This window comes from Pelodiscus sinensis, chromosome 4 (genome assembly GCF_049634645.1).
Source record: "Pelodiscus sinensis isolate JC-2024 chromosome 4, ASM4963464v1, whole genome shotgun sequence".
NCBI lineage: Eukaryota > Metazoa > Chordata > Testudines > Trionychidae > Pelodiscus > Pelodiscus sinensis.
Window position 1 is genome coordinate 66,002,693 of NC_134714.1, and position 20,830 is coordinate 66,023,522.

General features: G+C 41.6%; 1 protein-coding gene across 5 annotated transcripts in view; it reads right to left on the reverse strand.

The window, feature by feature from the left end:
• Positions 1-729: 729 nt before the first annotated feature.
• LOC102452501 (cytosolic phospholipase A2 epsilon) overlaps positions 730-20,830 on the reverse strand; it is a 39,888-nt gene continuing 19,787 nt past the window's right edge. For 3 of the 5 annotated variants that reach the window (XM_006130366.3, XM_075927207.1, XM_075927205.1), the window contains 11 exons: positions 19,946-19,983; positions 16,517-16,664; positions 14,958-15,094; positions 11,285-11,507; positions 9,855-9,969; positions 7,390-7,527; positions 6,500-6,607; positions 5,718-5,909; positions 4,882-5,048; positions 2,766-2,952; positions 731-2,433 (listed from right to left, as the gene is read on the reverse strand). In XM_006130366.3, the coding sequence (XP_006130428.2) occupies positions 2,225-2,433; positions 2,766-2,952; positions 4,882-5,048; positions 5,718-5,909; positions 6,500-6,607; positions 7,390-7,527; positions 9,855-9,969; positions 11,285-11,507; positions 14,958-15,094; positions 16,517-16,664; positions 19,946-19,983 (1,662 nt within the window). In that variant the 3' untranslated portion in view covers positions 731-2,224. Of the gene's footprint in view, positions 2,434-2,765; positions 2,953-4,881; positions 5,049-5,717; positions 5,910-6,499; positions 6,608-7,389; positions 7,528-9,854; positions 9,970-11,284; positions 11,508-14,957; positions 15,095-16,516; positions 16,665-19,945; positions 19,984-20,830 lie in introns of all 5 variants that reach the window. The other 2 variants (XM_075927206.1, XM_075927209.1) reach the window with 2 other exon arrangements.

Sequence of the window (20,830 nt, forward strand, 5' to 3'; positions counted from 1 at the left end):
GTGCCCAGCAAGGGTTCTGGCAGGGTCCGCATGGGTTCAGGTGGCAGCCGGTGTCTCCGCAGTGCAGGCCAGGGCTCTGGGATTGGCAGGGGTCCAGGTGGCCCAACCCCATCCTTGGGCCGGGGGTAGCACGGCTGAGGCCTATGCTGTGGGAACCAGCACTAGGAGTCTGCTTGGCTTGGCTGCTTGTCTCCGACTGAGCCCATGGCTCTTGTAGCCCCAGACCAGGCCTCTGGTTGTGGTTGGACCTGCCCACCAAGGAGTCATAGAGGGCACTTCCTCTTCTAAGTCAGCAGGTGGCCATGTTGCTGTCCCAAGCTCATTACAAATACGTATCTCTTCGCACTCTATCCACGGCAATTTTGGCTTTTTGTCTCTAACTGCTTGGCCACCCCTGAACTAGATTCCAGATCAGCATCTATGACAGCAGCAGTAGATTCAGTCCCTGGAACCTAGGCATAACCAGCCCAAGAACCGGAACTGTTGGAGTATATACCTCTCTTTGGTGACAAGTTGGATCTGCTCAAATTTATTAGCCCAAACAAAATTGTAAAATAGTTTCCACAGAGTAGTTTATCTAAAGCGAACTCAACTCACATATTAGGCTGTTCAAAAAGATAGCTGATACTGAGGTAACTGTGAATAGTTTGTTCCTTTATTCACTATACTCATATCAAGACTTTGTTTGTTATGCTCTTTGTTCCAATAATAGCTGCATTGGGTTAAAGAACATGATGTGATCATAACATTTGTCTCTGAAGTGTATCAGTTGAATATATCAGCAGAGACTGATTTTACTTTTTGCAAACAACCCTTTATTGTGCAACATACAAAAACATGAAATATTGCTTATAACTAACATTTCATCCCAAATGGTGATGACACAAGTATTATGGCTAAAAACAACCAGTCATTTCCTTCACAACAGAGACTGAAAGTTCAAATGAGTGGTATTTCTGCTGCTGATGTGGCATTCACACAGCACCCTATTTCAGATTAAAGCTTGTGATCTTACTATAGCAAGTATTGCAGAAAAGAACAAAAACCACACATTTGATCACAACTCTGAATTCTTAGTAAGCGATGTCTGGGCCCTGAGCTGTAGACTTGCAGCATCAGGACACAAAGTTTATCGGTAAAATGGGAATTACTGTCAACATATTTTGGTTTTGGAATGCAACAACTGCTACAGTATGTTTGTCATTTTACAGCTAACACCAGGTGCTTTCACAGTAGTAGAAAGAGACTTTTTTTTTTGTTAAGGAAAAAGATTTTTTTTAATGCAACCCCCTGGTGAGCCCTTTCAGTGTTGTGGGGACTTGGTTCCACATATAGGTCTGCTAACACCACTCTTTTTGCAGGTGCTGCCCACCACAAGCTACCAGTAGGGTGAAGCAGGAACAGAGTTTTACTCTGTAAGATGCTACTCTACCTATGTGTCTGATTCAAGCAAGTCTATGAGGGCTCATTACACCATTAGAAGCCATTCACTGCCCTGTTTGTATGACTGTGCGGGGCATTTGTCCTTACTGTTTTTGAAACAAAGTAGTATCAGGGATCAAATGCCACCTACATATTGTGGCTACTTTACTTTATGCAGTATATATGCTCCACTTCTGAGTGCATGTCTTCTGCTTAAATGCTTCCAGGGGCCTGCTCCTGGCTTCAGTGTAACTTCAAAATCTGTGACTAGCAGCAGTGGGAGGGAATTCTGAAATAGGAAAAGGAGCATCTCATGTTTTCCTCATTGGCTCAGCAGAGTCGGGTGTGGACTTCTTCACTAGGGGAAGGAAAGTTATAAGGGCAGAAACCGTTCATTCAACCTATCCCATTCCTCACCCCCAGTGATGGCACCTAAATTGTCTGGTTTACTTTTGCATTTTAAAAGGTTTAAAATATATTTTCCATATGCCATAAATTATACTACATTCAATTTACAAACATCATTATTAGATTTCTGGAATAATTTTAAAATATTCCTCAAACAGTTTTGCTGCAATTAAATTAGTTAGGAAACAAAGTATCAATAAAGTCTTCATAGATAACCAAAATTCATCATCTAAGTCATCTATTTCACAGAGGGGAAAGAGAATCCACAGAGGTAGCCAGATTAAGTAGCTTGTATGGTGCATAATAACCAATCATCAGAAAAAATTGGTCCTTCTATGTGCTGGGAAATACAAAAAAAATTCAACTCAGAAGATACAGGCATTTTGGATTATGTCTATTTCTTATGTTGTCTTTTCCGTTCGATGCTTGTATGCAAGGCCTGCAGAATCAGGTGTGCGTTATTCAAGATGTTGTATTCACTTAGATTCAGCAGTCGGTGGTAGTTCTCATCAGTGTATTGGACTGAGTATGTATTATATGGGGAAAATGAACTTGTAACATCAACTTTGCCCTCTTCCATCTCTGAGTTGCAGCGTATCACACCTAGGAAAAAGATTCAAAAAGACATTGCTGTGGTATTGGGTCTATCGCCATATGAGGACAACATTTTACACTAAAAATAAACTGATGGGTATGAGACAAGGTGGAACAGGAGGCTGAAACAAGGGCTGTGAATCTCACTGCAAGGAACAGTTGATGATATAAGTAGCAATGAAAATGGTAATTTTAGGCAATGGAGAGCATCATGGAATTGAAATGAGCCGTGGGACCCAACCAGTAGAAGGAGTCATCAAATGAGAAAAGGGAATCCAGCCAGTGGGTAGACCGGCCAGGCACATCCTTAGTTAAATGCTTTGCAGCTGTGGTTAACTTACCAGGTGCTTTATAATATCGGAAGGTGTCATTCACAAGTGGGAAAAACACCACAATAGGGCTTCCTGGTGTTTCTGAATCTTGAAACAGGTAACATTCCTTTAGATTTTTCCTGTCTTCCTCGCTCAGGAAAACTTTGGGGAATGGGATTTTCTGCTCTGCATAGTACTTACAGGCCTGGTCCAGAGGCTAGGGCATTACAGAAGTGAACAGTATTAGAGTCAAAGGAGGTTACAATTATACAATGACTCTAAGATACTCTTGGCTCACCTGGGAGGCTGCAGGTAGTTTAAGACTCATGGACTATTTTAAAAGGCATTTACTACATGTACCAGAGTACTCAACACAAAATCAGGAGATACAAATAGAAATCCTTAACTCTGACTAACTGTAAATAGTTTTAAAGCTAGACTAATAACTGCATTGAGAAAACAGTTTGGTTTAATGGTTAAGTGCTCAAAGGTTAGGAAATAATAATGTATACCAGTACGCTGATACCATCTTTAATTAGATTACATTTTAATTATCTCTGTCCCAAGTAATGTAATATACCTTACTTTTTTCACAACCTGAAAGGCATATGTCTAGCAACTTGTAGTACTATATACTACTCTGTATATGCTAAACAAATAGAAAATATTTTGTATCAACATGCTAAAATTGCAGCATCCTTTCTGCATGAAACTCATTTTATCCCAGTGGATGCCTATAGACAAAATGCAGCTTTGTTTGGTGTACATACTGTGCATCATGTAATTTGAAAAGTAGGGGCATAGCTGTTGTCACTCACAAAAAACATTCTATTCAAATATGTTAATAGCCTGATGTTACCATGCAGCCTCTAACAAAATGAATATCCTTATTATAAAGATCCAAATGTAACCCTTCCCTGGACTTTATATGTAACTTAATTAACTTAACCACAAAATCTAAGATTCTACCTAAATTCTCCCCTGAAGAGAGCTTCCAGAACTTCCCCTGTAGTATGCTAGCTGGTAAAATATTTCTGCTCCAGAGAGGCTGTCATACATATAAATATGTGTGTGTGTATTACACATGCGTGCGCACACATCTAGTTGGAGGCAGCAGAAATTGCTCTTTATCTTTATTCGGATTTCTAGAATCTGAGAAAGGTGACACTGCAGAAGATACCTGCTTTTCCTCTGCATCATACTTGAGTTTTACAGAGTATTAACCACCTTGTCTGAACTGACATCATAATCAATTCATTGTGTATATCATGTTAGGTCCCTTCTACAGCTCTGGTGCAAAACAGACTGATGTCCTTAGGAAGATGCAATAAATTCATAAATCAGCATCAGCCATTCCCAGCAAAATAGGAGGCAATTGGAATAATGTCATTAACTGCTACACTGAAACTCACCACAGATGGAATACATCTCTCAAAACCATGTCACTGAAAGAATCCTACCACCATATCAATTTTTTACAATTTCTAAGCCCTAATAGTCTGTCATGATGAGACCACATGAAGATGGAAGTGAGCTGTTTGAATGAATGTGTAGACCAGTGGTCTGAAACAAGGCTTTATCCAGGGTGGGGAACCTTTTTTGGGTTGTGGGCCACTGATCCACAGAAAAATCAGTCAGGGGCCACACACAAGTCAGAAGCAAAACAAACCAACCCACACTGATGTGAGCCCTGACTAAGAAGGAGAAAGACACTCCTTATATTCCTCTCACACACCAGAGCCTAGGGAGCTCAGGCTAATAGATTTTGTGTACTCCAGCCCTGCGGGGGGAGGCGTATGTGTGGAAGGGTGGGCTGAAGCACCAGCACAGGCTCCCCAATGCTGGGGAGGGAGCCCTGAGCCTCAGGGGCTGGATCCAGGCAAGCTGGAGCCACATCTGAACTCTCGGGCCTTAGGTTCCTCACCCCGATTTATAACACTGAAATTGGAAGCTGAATTTACTCTTTCCTGGGATCACCTTCCTATTCTAATTCTTGAAAATGTTAATAGAGGAATTAAAAATTAATTAATTTAATACATTAATTGAAATAATTGAAATAATGTAATTTTTTAGCTATTAATTATTGAAAGGTTACAGGCAAAAGGCTATCACTGGAGAAAGCAAATGAGAACTTGACTCCTCTCACCAATGTCTGTGATCCTGCACTGTAACTTAAATGCAGGATGACATCCACTTTCCTCTCTGGCCTTAAAAGTGGTAAGCAGCTGGTATTGATGAAAAATCCAGCATCTACCATGCCCAGGAGATCTGGTTGTTGGCTCAGTTGATTGGGAGAAGCGTCTAACACAGTATCTACAAGGCAAATATTTTGTGTCATAAGAAAAACAAATGTAAGAGCAAACCTGCAAGTTCTTTGAAGAAAACAGTTGAAAAAGAAAGGGCTCAGCCCACATGGACAATTGAATTTCATGGCCATGCCATAAAATTCCATAGCTTTATATGAAAGGAACAATCTTCACTGCATTAGGGTTCTCTATGTTCTTTCTATTCCTGTCTCCTTTAAACTGCTACACCCCATTCTTCACCTGCAAGGAGCACCCAGTTTTCTCCTTCTGCTTCCCATACAGCCCCACTCCAGCAATGCCTGTTAGCACATGCTTTTCTTTAAACACACACTTGCATCCTTTGGTGGATTGAGGCCTTAGTCTTTTCTTTCTGTTCATAGAAAATGAACTTTGTCAAACATTGGTTAGTTTAACTTAGAGACTGCACCCCAAGGTGACAGGAGTTAAGCCCTACCAATCTATCACTAAAGATTTTCAGCCTCACACAATTCAGGTAATTGGGCAAATAATTGCTTTTAAAATTAGATTCCAATTTTGCTACTTATGGGTTAGAAATTGAATTTCCTTCACTGTCCTCCAAACCCAGGTCCTCTTCCTAAACTCCACACCCAAAACCATCTCAAAGGCCACAATTAAAAAAAAAAAAAAAAAAAAAAAAAAAAAACAGTGCTGTTACCTTTCCATCTAAAAAAATTCTCATTCCCGAGGTAGTCATTGTGCATCTGGAAGCCCTTTAGGAAATTGTGATATTGAGCAACTGATAGACGATCTGTTAAAGTATCTCGAATAGCACTGGAAAAAGGGCCTGAAGGAATTAACACGTGACTATGCATCTCATGCGGCCTTGTAGGTAACATAGGCTCTTCCTCTGCACAAGGGGAGACAAGGAGAGAAAAGCTTTGATTTGTATCATCATTTTTTGGAGTGTTATCCTTGTACATCAGTGACACTGGAGGCAGATGTTAGGATGATTTATTGAATCAACAGACAATTTTTAAAGCAACCATGGTACCGTTGTTATAATATTGCCTAGTTTTATCCTCCATGTTGGTCTCTGAAACTGGTTCTAGTCTGTGTGTGTGCAAGTCTGCAAGACTCACCAGCCAATGCAATTCTGCATCCTTGTTGGCAGGATGCATAATAACCTTCAATTGCCTGATGATGTTTACCCTTTTTACACACTCTGCAGTTTTTCTAGGTATCAGAACTGCAGCAATATTGCCCCTTGATTTGTATCCACCTGCTTTAAGTCCACGGGCCATGGTAATTCCCTTTCAGCTGAGGAGGGTGCTGTTTATAGACCAGCCAAAAGAGCTTTGCACAGCAGCAGCAGAAGGCATTCCCCTGGCTCTGCAGTGTTTAAAGAACCTTCCTGCAGAGAATATGCTCATACTATGTGACAAGCATGAATCTCCAATTTAAAGATAAAGGAAAGGCAAAGATATAAAAATGTCTCACCGATATCAATTATTCTATCTTGAGTCCACCTGTGCCAGAAGTCCTCTGAACTGTTGGACAAACTCCAGATGTATAGCAGGTTCAGGGAAAATATACTGCTCCACATGCCTGTGAAGGGAAGGGAAATCAATATAGTGATCATTTGGAAGCATCTAATTGACAACTGCCTTTTGTCCTTCCCCTCCGCAGGAGTCTGAGAAGCACAATTCAAACATTCATAACCTTCAAGTTCCGGTGTATTTGATACTGTGGAGCTGCTGACTGTAACTCTAATTGAAGAAGTCATATCTCTAAGTTACTCAAATGTTGCACTCAAAACAGAGGAAGTGATGGGGGAGAAACCCAAGTGTAGAAATATTCAGGAAGCTGAACAGAGCTTTAATGCATGAAGCCTGAGACTGTCCCATGCACTTATTTTTTCAGGGGGTTTCCTAACTTCACTAAGCAGGACTCACCTGTCTGTGAAAAAGCTCATCCCAGCCTTGAGTTGTCCTACATTTCCCCTTGAATGGGGATTCTTTGGTTGTACAACAATTTATTTGTTTGTAATACTTGTGATAAACCCATATCTCCACTAAGCTTATGATGGCAAGAGACACAGGGTCAAAGCTAAACTTGGCTGTAGACTGAGAATTCAAAATGTCCTGAACTTCAGACTTTTTCTATTCTAATAGAATGTTCTGGAACTTGGAAACTGGTGCGGGCAATTCTGATGTAGTGGGGACTGACAACAGATGAGGATCCTGGATGTATAGATGCACATTCAGACACATGTGCTTCCTGGCAGGCATTTTACTAGCACTGAATATTACAGACCAGCAAATATGTACTTTCTGATTATGGTTTTGTGTTATTACAGTAGGCTGAAATTTCACAGGATAATACATCACCATGAAGGTAGCAGATCCGGGTTTCAGGGAACCTCCTTAACAGACGTCCCATAAAGAACTCGCTTCCAAAATCCTCCGAGCGAATAAATGCTCCGTATTTCAGAAATCCCACCTCATAGGGAGTGAACTCAACCCATTCTGCAAGCAGAGCCACAAAAAATACATTGAAAAGTGTCTCCCAAAATGATTGGAAAGAGGGAAACTGGTACCAAATAAATCAGAAGAGTTTTAGATGCAATATGCTAGGGGTGGGGAACCTTTTTTGGTTCCCCACTAACCCACAAAAAAATCACTTGGAGGCCACACACAAGTAAGAAGAAAAAAACCCACCCAAATCCTCACTGACATGGTCCCCAAGAGAGAAGGAGAAAGACACTCCCCACATGCCCCTCGTACACCAGAACCTAGGGAGGGCAGGCTAGTAGATTTTGTGTGTTCCAGTTCCATGGGCTTCCCAATGCTGAGGAGGAGCCCTGAGCCCTGGTGGCCAGACCCAGGCAAGCCAGGGGGATGAATGCGGCCCCTGGGTCCGAGGTTCCCCACCCCTGGAATAAGCCTTCTATTTTCTCTCTCATCTTTGCAAAGTATAATTTACAAACCATCATCTTCTGAGACAGATTTTCAAAGTTAGAAAATCTCTCATCTATGTGCAGTTACCTTATGTGCAAATTATGCAACTAAACTGGCATGTGCACATACACATGAATTGTATTGTTTGTTTATTATGCAAGGCCTAATTCTGCTTTCACTTTTACTGCTATTACACCAGAGTAATTGCCCTAACATCAATGGAGTTAGCAGAATCAGGCCCTTTGTGTGTTTCCATGCATAAATTAGGGGTACACAAATGTATATGTGTAACTCTTTGGCTTGGTCCACATTACATTGGAAGGTCGAAGTAAAATACACAACTGAGTTGACACATCTTAAATCACATTCACGCACCATCCACACAGCAGGAAGCCGATGGGAGCATTTTCTCACCTTTACTCCTCGTGAGTTACCAGCGCTGATGGGGGCATCTTTTGAGTTCGATCTAGTGGGTCTATACAATACCCACTAAATTGAACCTCAGAAGATTAACCGTGGCAGCATTGATCTGCCATGTAGTATGTACATGTCTTATGTGTTTAATTTGGAAAATGTGATTCAAAGTAAATGATTTGACACTGTGACACTGATGATAATGAAGGCAGATATTTTTTCTTTCACTAGCAGGGGATAGAAGTCTTTTAACAGCAGTGTGAAGAAAATCCAGGACTAAAAGAACATGGGGAATTAATTTCTTTTCCATCCAAAAGGATGTAGTACAGTGCTTCCATTTCAGCAGTGAAAAGAAGCCCAGCACTTGATTTTGTTCTCTTTTTCTCTCCTCTTGGCTGAAGAGAAAAGTAATAATGATGAGCAAGATTCACTGAACTCCTCCTGGGTCATGAAAACAGGATGTGTCAAAATATTTCCAATGGTTTCTTCTTCCAGTCAGGCGAGATCATATTTTGACAATGGTCTGTTAATGGTATTTTGACACTTACGTTTCTAATCCTGATCAGTAGCCTGAAATGTTGAATCTCCAAAACTCTCATCTTGTACCAAAACAGTAAGTTTTGAGGGGCATGGCCTGTCTCTTTGGCTACGTCAAGACTACAGGCTTATTGTGCAAGAAGCTTTTTTTCGGAAGAGATCTTCCAAAAAAACTTCTTGCGAAAGAGAACATCCACACTGCAAAAGCACTTCGAAAAAGTGATGCACTTTTTTGAAAGATAGCGTCCAGGCAGTCTGGATGCTATCTCACATGCAAGCAGTGATTGCTATGGACAGAATGGCCACCACGGCACCTGTGCATTTTCCTCTTCTTCGCAAAAAGGCTTCTTCATCATAGAATGAGGATTACCAATTGCACAAAAAGCCCTCTGTTCTTTCGATTCACTATCAAAAGAATGCGCTTGCAGTGTGGACGTAACTCAAGTTTTGTCGGGAAAATGGCCATTTTTCTGTCAAAACTCTGTAGAGTAGGCATACCCTTTGAGTCTGCCTACACAACCATGAGGCACAAGTGCAGCACCTGTGGGCATACCTGAATTAGCTTTGATCAATCTAGGTCTCTGAAAAAATAACAGCATAGACCTGGCAGTACAGGTGACGGCATGGATTAGCCACTCAAGTACAATATTGCTCAGAGCCCTATGTATGTACTCAAGTGACTAGTCCATGCTATGATGCTTATGCTGCCATGGCTACTCTGCTAGCTCCATCGTGGCTAGGCTGAATATGCCTATGACTGCTGTCCTGACTGCAGTGCAGATAAGCCATGTTTGCAGTGCAGTGCAGATAACCCAAATGGGACTGTGATCGATAAGCGTTTCCAGAGAGCAATGAACAAACAACAACTGCACAAGTATGCCTATGGCCAAAATCAAACCTTGATAGATTTATAATCAACTACATCACTAGAATATCATGGTTACCTTTGAAATCTAGAGTGCTATATTTGTCCCGGACACCGATTGCCACATAGATGGGCAATGGGTTCTGACCCTCACTCAATGCTTCCTGCTGGTCCGAGAGCTTATGGTTGTCTTTCTGGGGTTGAAGAAAAACAGTTACATGAAAATGACACAGCAGTCCCTCTACTATGAACTAGACTGCAGCATTTAAACCACAGCTATGCTGTGCCAGGAGAAATATTGTCAGTGATTGTTCCTCAGGCACATACGATCTCCTGCGACTACTCAATGCATGCAGGAGTAGTCAGTCTGCACTTCTTGATGTTGCAGCTTTGGTATGTGTGCTGGTACACAGAAGGGAAGAGCCACAAACCGGTCATCTCCCCAACCCCTTTTAGGCAATTTTCTTCCCAGGGTGCAGCTGGAAGCAAATAGTCCTTACATTCCTCAAGTATGGGCAATAAGCAGCCTGTGGGTTGGATGAGGTTCATCAGGGTTAGCCTATCAGACGCTTTATTTACCTGAGCATCTACAGGTACGGCCACTTGCAGCTCTCATTGGCCGCAGTTCAGCATTCCTGGCCCATGCGAGCTGCAGGAAGTGGTGGCCCAGCTGCACCTTATCATAATTAATAATTCAAAGCTAAATTTGGATTGTGACTGCTCCTTTACAAGTGCAATATCTATTTGTAAAATTTGCACTCACATTTTATACCTGTAATTAAATTGTGAATGCAAAACTGGGCACATACGTCTCTAGCTATGTGACTAAAGTTGCAAATTAGGTGGTACTTGCAACTACTGCTAATAATGTCTTGCTCATGCACAGGATTTACTATAATCAGCACCTCCAATCCTTTTTGCAACTCTTTTTGCATCTGCAAAAAGGAGGTGTAGCCTTCAGTTTAACATCACAAAAAGTTGAGGATCTACTGCATTTTCAATGATCCTGCAGCCACAATACAATTTATTTAATATATGACAAGGCAGCTAAATTCTGGCTCATGAGCTGCATGAGGGTCTTTTATAGTTAAAGTACAGCTCATGGATCCCCCCCAAGCATACCCTATTCTTCATCTACCAGACTGGGTGGGTGGGAGCTCAAGGCTTCTGCCAAGCTGAGAGCGGGGATTGAGAGCTTCAGATGTTGGGGGAAGCATTCTAGGACTCACCAGGAGCGGGGATGAAACCCCTCTCAGGTTGGCATGCCCCAGGTATCCAAGTTCAGAAGACTTGGATGTGATTTGGAGGGTAAATAAGTTCGGCCACCCCTGATATATGGTATGTATTTTACCTAACCATTCCAAAATAAATTTGATTCCAATAGAATTTCCTGATGCTGATAACTCAACAGTACCACAGGGCATGCAATCTGTCCTCACAAATGTATTGCTCCTAATTCTTATAGAGAAAACATCTGCAGCTCTCTGAGAAAATAAATACATACTGTACCCCATCATGCAAAATATACTCAATGATCAGCCCCCACAGATCTATAAATGTTGTCCTGTATCCCTCTTGTTTACGCTGACACAACTGCTGGTTAAAATATTTCATGCGCTCCATAGAGAAACAATTGCTCTTGCATTTAGTCACACATTTCTGGGCTTCACGGATTTTCTCATCTAGATCCTTCTGCGACCAATAAGCATCTTCATACAAGTTTGACATGGTCCTGAAGAAGGGTAATATAGAAAAAAAAAGAAATAAACAAAAATAATCTACAAAAATTCTGTCTTTTTGTGAGATTATCAATTTTTAGTGTTTATCGTAGTTTGTGCATTACTCTCAACTTTATAGCAAAATTTTTTGGGGGGGGGGATATCATTTGCATTTTTCTATGACTATTTTATAAAAGGCCCATGTGAATAGTTTTTTCTAGTGTCTGATAGTTCCTTTTTCCTACAACTACAGCATTTTAAAGGCTGAAATTAATAGGTGTGAATCTTTGATTTACATAGACTGGATAATCCATTGTAGAGAACTGACATTTCATTTTCTGTTTAATGATCATGATAAATAGAAGTTAGTTTTGACTCACGATAGTATCCTGACATCACATTACAGTCAGCATCAGCTTTATGGAAGTACTTAGAATATGACTTTCTGTTCTGGATGCATGTCCTTCTTTGGTCTTGCTGGCCTTGGGAGGGGAAAATGGGGGACGAAATATGTCTTCTGAGTCAGATAGTGACCTAGGATGTACGCCACAGGGGTTCAAATCCTGGCATTACTACAGGGTTTCTGTGTCACATTGAGCAAGTCATTTCTGCACCAAATGACTGGAAGAAAGCTAATGTGATGTGAATTTTAAAAAGGGCTCCAGAGATGATCCAAACAGTTACAGGCCAGTAAGCCTGATTTCAGTGCCTGGCAAACTGGTTGAAACCATAATAAAGAGCATAATTTGTTGAGGAAGAGTCAACATGTTTTTATGTAAAGGGAAATCATGCTTCAGTAATCTACTAGAATTCTTTCAGGGGATCAACAAGCAGAGGACAAGGCCGACCATGTGGATAGAGTGTATTTAGAGCTTCAGAAAGCTTTTGACAAGGTCACTTAAGCAAATTAAGCTATGATGGGATAAGAGGGAAACTCCTCTCATGGATTGGTAACTGGTTAACATATGGGAAACAAAGGGTAGGTGTAAATGGTCAGTTGTCAGAATAGAGAGAGATAAATAGTGGTATACCCCAGGGTCTGTACTGGCACAATAATTATTCAATAGATTCATAAAAGATCTGGAGGAAGGGATAATCAGTGAAGTTGCAAAATTTGCAGATGATACAAAATTTCTCTAAATAACTAAGTCCAAAGTACACTGTGAAGAGTTACAAAGGGATCTCGCAAAACTGAGTGAGTGGGCTACACTATGACGGATGAAATTCAATGTCGATAAATGCAAAATAATGCACATTGAAAAACATAAGAAAAACAATATATATTTAAAATGATGGGGTCTGAATGAGCTCCTATCACTCAAGAAAGAGATCTTGGAGTCATTGTGAAGAGTTCTCTGAAAACACCCTTTCAGTGTGCAACAGCAGCCAAAAAAGCTAACAAAATGTTGGGAATCATTCAGAAAGGAATTGATAATAAGACATAAAATAGTATATTGCCTCTATATAAATTCATGGTACACCCACATCTTGAATACAATGGGCATATGTGGTCACCCCATCACAAAAACAGTATACTGGAATTTGAAAAAAATTCAGAAAAGGACAACAGAAATAATTAGGGATCTGGAACAGCTTCCATTAGAGGAGCAATTAATAAGACCATGACTTTTCAGCTTGGAAAAGAAAGGACTAAGGGGGATATGATACAGGTCTATAAAATCATGATTACTGTGGAAAAAGTAAACAAGTGTTGTTTATTCTGTCATAACTAGGGGTCACCAAACGAAATTGATGGCCGCAGGTTTTAAACAAAAGGAAGTAGTTCTTCACACAACACAATCAAGCTTGGTCCTGCTGTGAGGGCAGGTGTCCTTAGCCTCTGTCAGAAGCTGGAAATGGGCAACAGAGATGATTGATCTGTTCTGTTCATTCCCTCTGGGGCATCTGGCATTGGCCATTGTCAGAAGACAGGATACTGAGCTAGATGGGCCTTTGGTCTGACCTAGTATTGGTGTTCTTATATTTTTATGTGAGAGCCACAGCTACTTCCTTTGATCACACTCAGTCCCATTGCTAGGAACATGTGACGTAATTACTTTATCCTAACGCTACTGCTTATTAAACCTTTCATCATCCTGCTCTTTAATATAAGATTATGAAGGTTCAGAGCCACAGTCTGAGCTAGGATATGAAGAAAAAAGTTATGAGCCATAACATTTTGATGGCACATATTTGGGGTATTTTTCTTTTTGGAGGGGAGGGGTTTCTCTAAATCTTAGAACCCACTACTCACGTGACCTCAACTTTGGATCATTAATCAACTATGGATCTTCATGTTAGACAACAATTTTGAGACAATTAGAGTAAGTATGTGAATTTTATAGTACTTAGTAAAGTCAGTTGTTAAACCAGACTGGTTAAACTTTCTAGTGCAGGCCACTCCTAAGTTAGCCTCAATCTTAAATATAGTAGTGCTATTAACTCACTTTAAGGACATCATTTTTTTATGACCAGGGGCACCAACAGCTTTCACGGCAAGGTGGTGATGAGAGGGCTTCCATGATGCTAGAACAAGCAGGCACCCAACTTCAGTGCTGCCGGGAGCATAGCGCTGCCTCCCCCCCAGCCCTTAGAGCCATCAGAGTGTGCGGTGCTCCACCTGCAATTTAAAGGGCAGTAGCAATGGCAGGAGCCCCAGGTCTCTATGAATTGCTGGGCACTGGGGCAATTGCCCCTACCTCCGCCCCTTGTTGGTGGGCTTGCTTATTACTGCCCACATTGGGCCAAAGGGCACCAAACAGACACAGACTAATGTTTAGGGTGAAATGGAAGTGCACTACCTCAGGGAACTCTAGGAGGGAGAGTTGATCACTTCCCAAATATAAGGTGGACAGGATGAATAAGCATGCTGCACGTCCATGCTTCTCCTGGACAGCCAATAAGCCCCACCTAGTAGTAATTCCAGCCAGCAACAGACAACCATGGAAACAGATTTGGACCCAAAGCTATAAAGAACAAATTCCTAATAACTGTGCTTAAACACTACCCATGTTCTTCAAATACTGCTGGTGTAACTTAATAAAGGGGTCTTAATTGCTATACATGGAAAGAAGGAAGAGGTCATTTTGAGCAAGACACACATAAAGGAATGTTAGACAAAGTCAAACTTTCAATTCAAGATAATATTCTATGTCCTGTAACTGAAAAGCAGGTTGTTAGATTCTCTTCAGACTTTGCAGAATCTTTACACCAACTCTGGTAATTTTCGCATCAAAACAAAATTTCAAAGGCAAGTTAAGGGGAAGGGCTAAAATAAGATTTTACAATAGAAGTTGGTTCCACCCTTACTTACAGAAAAGCTACTGGTGCTCCATAATAGAAATGGGATTACAATCTTAATGATGGAGAGCTGCTACTAACGTCTCCATGATATTTTTATCAGACCTTTTTGTACCAACATCTGACAGAAGATTAAATAAAATCTCTGATTGAGTTTTGCTTACCATGTTGTTCCGGACAAACCACTCAGGTATGTTGCACAGTCTAAAACATTTAATTTCTTGAGACCCAATAGACTGCCATATGTTGTTGTGAATGATCTCATTCCGCCGCCTGTTGTCATGATAGCCACCACTGGAATCTGTTCAACACAAAGACAGAAAGTTAGTGCAAAACAAGTGCACATGATTACTCAGAACTAGAAATGGATCAGAAATGGAGCAATGACCCCAGGTCAATTCCAAAATTTCATAATCCAGGATTCCCTGGTTTTTGATCAAGAACTGGAAGAGGAAATCCAAATACATCTTTCCTCGGGATAAGTTTAGAATCCAGACCCAGGATAATGCTATAGGGCAGGAATCATAGTAAGTTCAGGTGCTTTTATTAAAGCAAGAAATGTAATATTCACCCTCAGCCATCTCATTTCCTTATTGCTTCCTTCAATTCCCCCTTTCTTTTTTAAAATCTCCTTATCAACCTGTGAGAAAATTCACACAGCTCATAGAATGCTGTTTAATCATCCCCCTCACAGGGCCTCCCTCTTCCATCCCCCTCCCGGATCATTAAGTTACTTAAGTGAACAGAAATTTTGCTTTTGGAACTCAGAAACTTGCAACAGAGGGCAAGTGTTTTAAAAAACATTCACTGGAGAGGTTAACTGAGTCCCCTTGAAGAGGTTTGTCACAATGCAATAAACACAGGTTAATTAGTTTAGTTAATGTGTATGAGTACTTATCATTCAAGACCATTTATGGCTGGTAATGGAACATACAGGTATGAGCCCCAGAACTGGAGATGATGTACACATTTCAAAATAGCCAGATACACAAGAGACACATGTGGTTCTCCTTCTTTATAAAGACCTCTGCAGCACTGGCACCCCGTTGGACAGGCAGACACTAGGCCAGGAGTCAGTATGTGTGTCTCATATATGCCACCGTAGTGCACAAATTCCTGAGACAGATTGCATTTAGACACAGTAATCTTTAATTAGCTAGGTAATGGAAGTCTTTGCATTTGGCCTGGAATTTAGGGGTTCTGAGTCTGGTATGTGTATCACTTGTGGTAGAAAAGCTTGATTTTCCATCCATTCACTTTACAATCAGTTTTTAAGAAGATGGTACGTGAACCAATACATTTTGGGACCTGCACACAATGTAGTCATCTTAGCCATGTGGATTTCGAGGAAACCTTCACCAGACCCCTGAAAGGCAACTAGCTTAACCCAGCTTTCAAGTTAATCTCCCAAACCGCTAAGAGGAGACACTTGTTCAGAAAAAATTTCAACAAAAATAATTTTCACATTTATGAAAACGTAACTTACTAATTTGCTTCCAATTAAAAAATCAGGCCCATTTGTGGTAACTCTTTCCAGAACAATTCACCCCAAAGGTAAAAATGTGAGAAATGTATAAACATCTGAAAAAACATCTTTTGGAACAAAGACACTTTACTACATGGGTCGCACATGCTCCACCTACTATTAGTTTATTAGTCACATTTGCTGAGCACTCACATGAGGGAAGGAGAGAGTAGACACCCAGCATTCCACTTCCCCTACCTCATGATCCTGCAAGTCCTCCTCTAGCTGGAGAACGTTTTTCAGGGCAGCAGCAACATACTTCTTTCTTTTACACAGGAAATCCTTCTCCTCTGCACACAGGTCATACCCTAAGCGCACGTCTAGGTCTTCTGGGCAGGAACAATAACTAGGACAAATACATGCATACTCATTACATAATAATATTCCTAGACAATTTCAGGACTTACATTACAGAAAACCCTAAGCATATTTACAGACAAAGCTTCCCACACCCCTATATAACCAGCTTTATGTCACATGATCAGGAGAAAGGAGACAATGTCAACAATAGTTGACATTTTAATTTTATTTTCTAACATTAGCTGAAGTTACATATTGCTGCAATTTACTGAAATGGAATTTCTACTCTACATCTCAGGTGAAACCTAAAGGGGCAGATTTTCATTGGAGCCTCCTGAATGATGACAGCAGAACTGGTGGAGAGTCATCACCCGCTTGTGGCTAAATACTACCACAGAATTGCATACACAGAATTATATTTACATAGTTAACAGCTCTGAAATGTATGTAATTATGGCACCCTCTAATGGCAGCAGTAAATAGAGAATATGGGGTGCAATCCTGTCCCTACTGAAGTCAGTGGAAGTTTTGTCAATTATTTCAATAGGGCTGGGAGTTTGCGCTAGCAACTCTAAACCTCCTACACAAGGACAGCTTTTCATAGCTAAGCACTAGTAGATTTCTTTCACATCTCATTTTACTCAAGAATGGTGAAGCACACACTTACCCAAGGAGGGAGATTATGGGCATGCAAAATTTGATTTTTAAAAACAAAGCTGTTTTTTAAAGTTATCCAAGTGAAAAAAAGAAAAGTGTACAGAAAACATTTTTTCCTCCACCAAGATTAATCAGAAACAGGTAAGTGTATTTTCTCCAAAGTTACAAATGAAATTATCTTTTGGACAAAAAACTTGACAACATTAATAACATGTTAGTTACAAACAGACTCCTGTGTAGTCTGCGACAGTCTGCACCCAGACTACTCAGCACAGCTTTCTCATTTCTGTGGCAAACTGTATTCTTCATCTGAGTTGCAATTTGTGCTGCATCATGAAATGCAATAAACCATTTTAGAAATACACTAAACAGACTGCATTATTCATTTTAATATTTAATGCAATATGACCTCATTCTGAAGGTATGTTGCACTAGAGCAAAAGTCACAATTTGCAGTGCTGGTGAGCAATTTGCAGTGCTGGTGCTGGTAAACTTTTCAAATTAGGGGTCATGCACCACTACACTATTTTTGTTCACTACACTATTTTTCTCATTTTAAACAAACATATTTGTTTGACAGTGACTGGTAGGATTCCCTTCCCTCATCAGATGCAGATCCCCCTATCTAGCTGCACCCTTTATAATAAGGAGAAATTCTGTCCCTAGCTAAGTGGCTGCAGGTGGCCACTGGTACAATGCTACTTGTAAGATTCTGCTGCATAAAGAGGATAAGAGCTGTGAAGTGCATACAGGGAATCTGAGCTGCTGTGCATCCTAAGGAGCACAGAATGGTGGTAGGACATGAGCCAGCTGGGGCTAGTGGATTTATCACTGGTCAGAATTGCCAGAATATTCCTGACAGAATGAGGTGTGGGGAACAGCACACGGCTGTGACAATCTCATAAGTGCAGCAGTAATAATGGAACAGCTTCCTTACATGGCTGAACCTGGGTCTGGAGACGAGGGATGATTCCCTTTCCCCCCCCCCCCCCCCCATTCACAGAACCTAGCTACTTGAGCTTGGTGATTGTATTTAGTCAACTCAATAACTGAGGCCTGTTATTGGTGCTGTAGTTGGAAGATAGATAAGCTAATAAGCAAATGTAACACTGAACATGAACTCCTAGGTATAGCGAGTATATAATTTGGACTGCTTTGAAATTAGTTATATAAATTATCATATAAAATTATAGATAAGTTACTGTTTGGCAACATAGAGGGATTTTCATCACCTTGAGCAATAGGAGCAGGTCATTGGTCATTAGTATCAGACAAGCAGGTCAAGCTGGCAGTGGCTGTGAGGGGCTTCCCTATGAATACCATGCACTGTTCTTCAGTGATTGCTGTATGGCAAGCTCAAATGTCGTCTTTAATCATGAAAAAGAATAAACTTTGATGTATTGTGATTAAGGTCCTGCTTCAGGAAGGCACTTAAGCATAAGTTTAAGTCTCTCCCTATTCAGGAAAGGGCTTAAGAATGTATTTAAGTTTAACAAAGTACAGTAAAACTCCGATGGTCCGGCACTCCTGATGGTCCAGCACCATCAGGAACCCGGAAGTGCTCCGGGCAGCCGGACCATTGGAGCTGCTCTGCCCCCAGCTACCCCGATTCAGCCGCTGCTAAAACTGACCAACGGCTGAATCGGGGAAGCCAGGGGCAGAGCAGCTGGGGTGCTGCCGAGTTGGTCCCGTAGCGCTGCCCCTCGGGGCTGCAGGACCCAACCCAGCAGCACCCCAGCTGTCCCTGATTCAGCCGCTGCTGAAATTGACCGGCGGCTGACTCCAGGAAGCCGGAGGCAGAGCAACTCTGCCTTGGGCTTCCTGGAGTCAGCCGCTGATCAGTTTCAGCAGTGGCTAACTTGGGGACGCCTGGGGCAGAGCAGCTGGGGTGCTGCCAGGTTGGTCCCGCAGCGCCACTCCTCGGCGCTACTGGACCAACCCGCCAGCCCCCCAGCTGCTCTGCCCCAGGCATCTGGATTCAGCCGCTGTTGAAACTGACCAGCTGCTGACTCCAGGAAGCCTGAGGCAGAGCAGCTGGGGGGCTGCCGGGTTGGTCCAGTAGCGCCGAGGGGCGCTGTGGGACCAACCCGGCAGCACCCCAGCTGCTCTGCCCCAGGTGTCCCCAAGAGCAGCTGGGGTGCTACCGGGTTGGTCTTGCAGCGCCAAAGGTCGGCACTACCGGACCAACCTGGCAGCACTCCAGCTGCTCCGCTGCAGGCATCCCCAATTCAGCTGCTGCTGAAACTGACCAGCAGCAGCTGAATCAGGGACACCTGGGGCAGAGCCGGACTATCGGAAGGGGGGGCTATGAGGCGTCTGGGGTGGCATCCCCCCCACCCCAGACCCCTCATAGCCCCCTTGTCCAGAAAATCTGATAATCCGGCACCCCCTGGGTCCTAAAGGTGCTGGATTATAGGAAGTTTACTGTACTTTAGTGCTCTCCTGAATAGGGATGCTTTCTTAAACTGAGGCCCATCTAATATAACTTCTCTCTAACATGCAGTATTATAGACTGGGGGTGTATTTTGCATTCATTTAAAAAATGCATTCTAGTTTTCGATCCAAAGATGTCCATTTTTTTTTTTTTTTTTACAGACACAGAAAACAGTAGGGGAAAAGCTTGGCTAACAATGTCACCGGTATCCAATAAAACAGGAAAAAAGCTCTTACCAGTCTTCTGCCTTCACATTCAAATCAAATCTTTTCTCCTGAAAAACAAGAATATAATGGTGAAAGTACTATCATAGTTTTAAACTCTCTTTCCTTCCCTTCAGCTTTCAGAGTGAGGGTTTGTATCTGCTACCCTGGAGATCAATGTTGCAGTAATCGATCCACCAGCCATCGATTTATTGCGTCTGCTTAGATACAATAAATCAATCTCTGAGCTCTCTCTCATCAATGCTGGTATTCCACCAGGACAAAAAGAATAGCCAGTGCACACAAGATGCCATGCTAAGTACGTCGTCTTCAGCTACACTATTTGTATAGCTGAAGTGACGTATATTAGATTGATGGCGGGGCTAGTGTAGACAAGACCTGAGTTTTATTTGCTCCCCAACAAGACACAGCTGCCACAAAATTGAGTCCCCCAATAACCCAAGAGATGTATATAGCTTCAAAATCATTAATTTAGTTTTTAGTGGAATTTATTCTTAGTTTCTCAATATTTCCAAATGGTTTCAGACAACTGTACCAATTTACTTGACTGAGAACTCAGTTGCACCAGACAGTTTGCTCCAGAGCACAGTCAATTTTTAAACCAAACACAATGAACAGTGAAATCTTGCAGCTCCCAAATGCATTCTCATAACTGCAAAACTGTGACAGTCAAAGAACTATTGTGTATTAGTGCACAAATAAAATAAAAATAAATCAGGCCCTGCAGAAAGGCTCATGATTGAGGCAGAAGATGGGAGCCTGAAGTACTGATATGGAAGCTTGTTTATTCCCTGAGGAAGCATATCTGATATCAGCTTGTTTCAAAAAGATTTTCCAGATTAAGAAACGTTTAATTTTTTTCTTATAAGTAATATTTGGGGAGATATTTAAGTGCTT